The sequence below is a fragment of the Apaloderma vittatum genome, unplaced genomic scaffold (assembly GCF_000703405.1).
Source record: "Apaloderma vittatum isolate BGI_N311 unplaced genomic scaffold, ASM70340v1 scaffold40104, whole genome shotgun sequence".
Taxonomy (NCBI): domain Eukaryota; kingdom Metazoa; phylum Chordata; class Aves; order Trogoniformes; family Trogonidae; genus Apaloderma; species Apaloderma vittatum.
In genome coordinates, this window is record NW_009715224.1 from 83,861 (window position 1) to 89,860 (window position 6,000).

At 40.0% G+C, this 6,000-nt stretch overlaps 1 protein-coding gene across 1 annotated transcript in view; it reads right to left on the reverse strand.

The window, feature by feature from the left end:
- CUBN (cubilin (intrinsic factor-cobalamin receptor)) overlaps nucleotides 1-5,762 on the reverse strand; it is a gene marked incomplete at both ends in the record, with an annotated part of 88,055 nt that extends 82,293 nt beyond the window's left edge. Inside the window, 4 exons of the mRNA XM_009869014.1 lie at nucleotides 40-158; nucleotides 1,878-2,064; nucleotides 4,989-5,110; nucleotides 5,667-5,762. Of these exons, the coding sequence (XP_009867316.1) occupies nucleotides 40-158; nucleotides 1,878-2,064; nucleotides 4,989-5,110; nucleotides 5,667-5,762 (524 nt within the window). The remainder of the gene's footprint in view (nucleotides 1-39; nucleotides 159-1,877; nucleotides 2,065-4,988; nucleotides 5,111-5,666) is intronic.
- Between the last annotated feature and the right edge of the window lie 238 nt (nucleotides 5,763-6,000).

A 6,000-nucleotide genomic window follows, 5' to 3' on the forward strand; every position in this document is an offset into this window, starting at 1 on the left:
TGCAGAGTAAGGGTTTCTTTAACCCAAACTTTCTTTTACCTTGTTGGGACTAGTTTGAACAACCCAAGCACAGCTGACCCCACTGTTGTACTGCTGGCTGTTGGGGTTGTTAGGGTAACTGAAAGTGCCCCTGGAGTCTGAGAGATATCCTCCACAAACTGCAGAAAGAGAGAGAAAATTAAATTGATTAATTTGTGCTATCACAACACAGACTCAAACAAAACCTGTCTTTCTTCCACAGCTTTGGCTTCCTAAATGCTTAAAACATGGGTGAAAGATACTTCTATAACAGGCACCGCAGGATTTCCTCTAAAGTTGAATGGCATCACAAAAAATGAGCAAAAATACTCCCTGAGAGAAAAGTAGTTCCTGGAGAAAGAACAAAAATTTTCAGCTGGAATATATGGATACCACTAAAAGATGTTGATTTTGTCTCAGAAAAAAATATTAATGAACTAGTTTGTTTCTAGAAGGCTACCTCCAGACTGAATCTTTAAATTTTTCACATTCAACAAAATAACTTTTTGAAGTTAACATGATACTTATTTCTCAGCAGTGATGCATCACAGAAATTATCCTTCAGATGTTTTATTGTCCCATTTATTTTTGAGTGTCAGATTTCTGGTCCTGATAATACCTCTCATGATATACCATGGTTTCTTCTCCCACTGAGCCATTCAATGAATAGGAGCTGTGAACTGGGAATCCCAAACAGCTACAGAAAAATATATCCATAAAGCACACAAAATACAGTGCAATATAGCCTGCAGTGTACAACAAGCAGCTGTAGTTTAAACATCAGACTGATGCTAAAGAAACATTAAATTCTCAGCAAACTGCAGTATTTTGTTTTAAGGAATGGTAAAAAGAAAATAATTTTGTTTGAAGAGTTCATCTAAAACCATCTCACCATTTTTTAACCAGATTCAGAATTATCACGTCATAAAATGTACTATTTTTTGCCTGACTAGGCATTAAACCAAAAGCTGATACATTATAATTTCTCACCAGATAAAAACTGTTTTTCTATCCCTTCTACTATGAATGGTTAAAAATGTTTCTTCCACGTATGCTTAATAAAACATTACTGGTTAAATATTTAAGGAAAATAGGAAAGAGCATGAAGTAGTTCTAAAACAGAGCAGATTTCACAGGGCTCAGTGCAAGTTTTACATTCTGTATTCTGTGAAAAGTTAATCTGCTTTCTTCACAGCAACCTGCAATGAAAATGAGCTGACAGATGGTTGCCACAGGGATGCTCACTGGAATGCTATCCTGACTTTGTTTAATTAAAATTAATGGCAAAAAAAATCCCAAACAAACAGAAAACCAGAAGAAATCTTAAAGGCAGGACATTGCAGTCACTCTATAAACTCAGAGTTCCTCATTTTCATGGATAACATTTATTTCACTAAATTTCTGTTTGAAAACCTTTTCTACCTTTTCACTTGGACTAGAACTGTCAGGACCTCTCAACCTTGCAACAAATGAAATAGTGTGCACAAAAGAGAATCATTAATATATTCCCTTGTAAATCTGTTCCCCTTATATCAGATCCTCTTTCTTAACTAGCTTACCAGACCACTTTCTCAGGAACAGAGATCTGATTTTAGGATATCTGGCCCCTAGCCAAGGCCAGTGAGCCTGCAGATCAACTTCACTGTTACCCTCCCGATGCCAAACAAAGCAGCTATAAACAAAAGTCATGGAAAACTCTGACTTCAAGGGACTTTGGATCAGGCCTGTAATCTACCAAGAAGAGGACTGGTTTTTCCATCATAACTTGGTCCTTATTTGCATATTAATTGTATACACCAAGCAACCACTCGCTGAAGCCTGGTGGCCCATTTCTTCTGGCGAGAAGGTGCTGGCCATACCTTGCTGGGCTGTCTGGCACTGTGGTCCTGTCCAGGCACTGGTGCACTCGCAGGAGTAACCATTGACCTCATCGGTGCAGGTCCCTCCATTCTGGCACGGGTTGCTAATGCATTCGTCAATGTTCTCCGTACAATTAGGGCCTGTCCAGCCTGCATTACACAGGCAGAAATATCCAGAGATCACTGCCTACAGGTATAAGCAAATGTAATAAACTTAGTAAGCATGAGTCACTTGAAGGAATCAATGTAGTTGGCAGGAAGACTGATATTTATGCTTATTTTATGTGGAGATACTGGTACAAAGAATAAAAACTTTGGAGTTTAATGACCTTAATGGTCACTGCTGAATAACAAAACAAAACTAAAGCCTAATGGAATTAGCTCTTTGATTTTTCTATTATTTCTTTGCAGGGCTTTTTAAAATTACTTTCTAAAAATTCAAAATCTGTATTCACTTAGCCATTCAGAAAAGTTTTCTTGGCTCTGAAATTATCACCTTAGAAACAAGTCATTTGTATTATCTAAACCTTATAAACAGCAAGTCAAGATAAGAGTAGTTTATAAATAACTCAAGCTTGTTCTCTGAGAAGTCTGCACTGCAGTTATGTAGGCTGTTAACTTTCATTTTCATCCTGAAAAATGTTAAATGGGAACAATTTAATTGCCTTGTCTGTATTATTCCTTATTCTGTATGTCTCTCATTTCTTTTGTCTCAAACTGTGCTGCTTCTCATTATAACTAAGTCTTTCCATACCTCTGTTTTAATTTAATATGTCCTCTTTCCTTATATTTCTTGTTTAATAGACACAATTTTTACAGGTATAGCAGTACATAGTATTCCAAGGTACATGCTAACAATCCCATCTTTGATGACATACAATGTGCTATATTCTCTTTTGCATCCTCTGTTCATGTCCTGTGTCCTGAATAGAGATTTTTCAGTATGATGCTTCAGTATTGATTCCAATATGTATTCAGGGCTCCAAAAACTGCTCTAAAAGGCAAAAAGGCGTTTTCTGAACTGCCTGATATTTACTTAATATTACATTTCATTTGTAATTGTGCTGATGAAACACAGGTCTGTTGTTCCTCTGTTTTATTAGATGCTTCTGTAATCCCATTAGTGAAGTATCTGACTGTTATTATCTTTATATAGTAGTTTGTGTCACAGGATCACACAGAATCACAGAATGTTAGGGACTGGAAGGGACCTCGAAAGATCATCTAGTCCAATCCCCCCACCGGAGCAGGAACACCTAGACGATGTTACACAGGAAGGCATCCAGGCGGGTTTTGAATGTCTCCAGAGAAGGAGACTCCACCACCTCCCTGGGCAGCCTGTGCCAGTGCTCTGTCACCCTTACTGAGAAGAAGTTTCGTCTCAAATTTAGGTGGAACCTCTTGTGTTCCAGTTTAAACCCATTACCCCTCGTCCTACCATTGGCTGTCACTGAGAAGAGGCTTGCTCCATCCTCGTGACACTCACCTCTTACATATTTATAAACATTAATTAGGTCACCCCTCAGTCTCCTCTTCGCCAGACTAAAGAGACCCAGCTCCTTCAGCCTTTCCTCATAAGGGAGATGCTCCACTCCCTTAATCATATCGGTTGCTCTACGCTGGACTGTCTCCAGCAGTTCCTTATCCTTCTTAAACTGAGGGGCCCAGAACTGGACACAATATTCCAGATGTGGTATTGTAGCCATATTCCAGATGTGGATTGTAGCCATGATTGCTTACAGTTGTATGTTAGGATATACTTAGGGAAAGAAAAAAATATCATAGAATCATTTAGGTTGGAAAAGATCTTCTAGATCACCAAGCCTGACCTTTATTTAACTATCAGGCCTACTTCTAAATCATGTCCCTGAGCACCATATCTAAATGGCTTTTAAATGCTTCCAAGGATGTCAATTCAACTACTTTTAGTAGACTGATTAAAATAAATAGTTTCTAAACAGTCAGAAAAAAATGAGATTAGATCTGGTCACAAAAGCCCCTGTTAAATATCTGGGTAAAAAGACAACAGGTACCTACAGAAAAAAAAAGCAAGGAATGCTGGTAAGGGGTGGAGTGGAGGTAAGGAGATCATCTCCTTTCACATACAAAAAGGTAAAGGTAACATATCATAGAACCACAGAACCATTTTAAATGGAAAAGACCCTTATGGTCATTGAAGTCAATCCTTAATCTAATCCTACACCAAGTCTGTATTGTATGTCCAATTTCCTCCATGCCTCCTAGGGTCATTAAAAGGAGGATATCAGTAAACCAACATGGACAAACAGAATCAGACTCTACCAGAACAACAAATTTACCACTTGTGAACATTTCTCCAAAATCATCATCATAAACATCCTCCATAACAGAATTATCAAAATTCTAAGATCTGCAGCATGGACTTTCCTGAGCACAGCACACCTCACTGAAGAAGCCAAAAGGCCTTCATGGGGTCCATGTGGACAAATGACATGGTTCCTGTGCATGAGAATGAACTCATACCACCAATCAGTTAAGGTTCAAAGCACTTGGCTACCAGCAGGAGTACAATCAATTCCCATGAAGCACCTTTTCACATCTATATAAACAGCCTGAGACTCCAGGAGGACTCTCAGAAGATCAGCCTATGAACACACAGAATGGTTTGAGTTGGAAGAGACCTTACTTCAATCCTCTTGTCATGGGCAGGGACACCTTCCACTAGACCATGTTGCTCATAATAACTAACTGTACTGGACATTAACAGGCCAGCAGAGGTTTCTATCATGGGTAATACCTCTATGACCCAATGTGGTAAACTATTTCCCTGCCCCATCAGGGCCAGCCATTCATCATTTGTCCCCTACCAATATCGGCACCTCATCAGTAGCCTGAGGTACCACCTACAGCCTCTCAGGTTATGAGTGCCAGGACCGCTGCCTCTGCCTCGAACACAAAGAAATGGCTTGTGTGCCCTGAGGCTCACTTTGTTTGCCTCGGGTGTATCAGTTGATCTCCCACTCCCACCCCACCTTGTCTCATTGTCTTCAGTGCATCTGCACTCAGTTTTCAGTCACACCAGTCTCCCTCCTGTTACTCGTTACAACTAATTGTGAGGAGCTCAGCACTTACCAAGCACTGCCCGTTGGCACAAGGGTTTTGCAGCTGACAAATATCACTGAGAGGAGAGCACCCGTTTGGCCCATATCCACTTCCAGTGTAGCCAGGTGTGCAGGAACAAAATGGCACTGGTCCTTGGGAGATGAGACAAGATACAGAAAAGAATTCAGTCCTTGTTGCAATGACAATACCAACGACAGTAAAGGTCCTTGACATTTTTGAAACAGCATCTTTATATAAATCTAATCTGTTTGAACTTTTGACACCTTCCCTGGTCAGTGTCCAGTTTGACCATGGAAAAATCCCTAGTGTTGCTTCGCCATGGGTACCTGAGAGTCCAAGGCCACCTTTGTGGGAAGTGGTGGGAGTAGTCAAAGGGTATTCATGGAAAGGAGAAGAATAGTAAAAGTAGCTGAAACTGGAAAACTGCATCAAAGAGAAATGGTGAAGATCTCCACATTTTTATGATGACATTTGCTCTTTGGTGAAGCCTAAATGTATTTCAGTCAGTGTTTGTGGAAAGGCCTACTGGCTTTAGCTAACCTGTTAAATGCTCGTTCAGGCAAGACAAAACTGATGGCAGAGAAGAGGCTGCAATCTAAATACGCTGCTACAAAGTGTATTCAGCCTAACCAAATCCTCCTCCAGATTCACACTGCAGCACTTATTGTCCTTAAGAGAGCATCATACCTGGAGCTGAGGTACACGTAGCCAAAGGATGACACCCTCCATTACTTATTGAGCACATATCAAGCTGGGTACATGTTTTTCCGTCTCCTTCATAACCTGTTCAGAGGTAAGTCTCAGTTAGTCTCTAACAAAATACATTCTCTGAGAATCAGCAGCAAAACAATCACCTGGTGAGAAAAAGACTGATTTATGGTGTAAAATCAGAGTCTTCCGCAGTTTAAAAGACAAAGTTGAATAGCTGCTGAAGTAAACCCTGGTGTATTTATTGTGATTCCTACATTGTAGGGATGGATTCTGATTGTCACTAAATCCTCCTGTGATTTTAGAGGAAAGG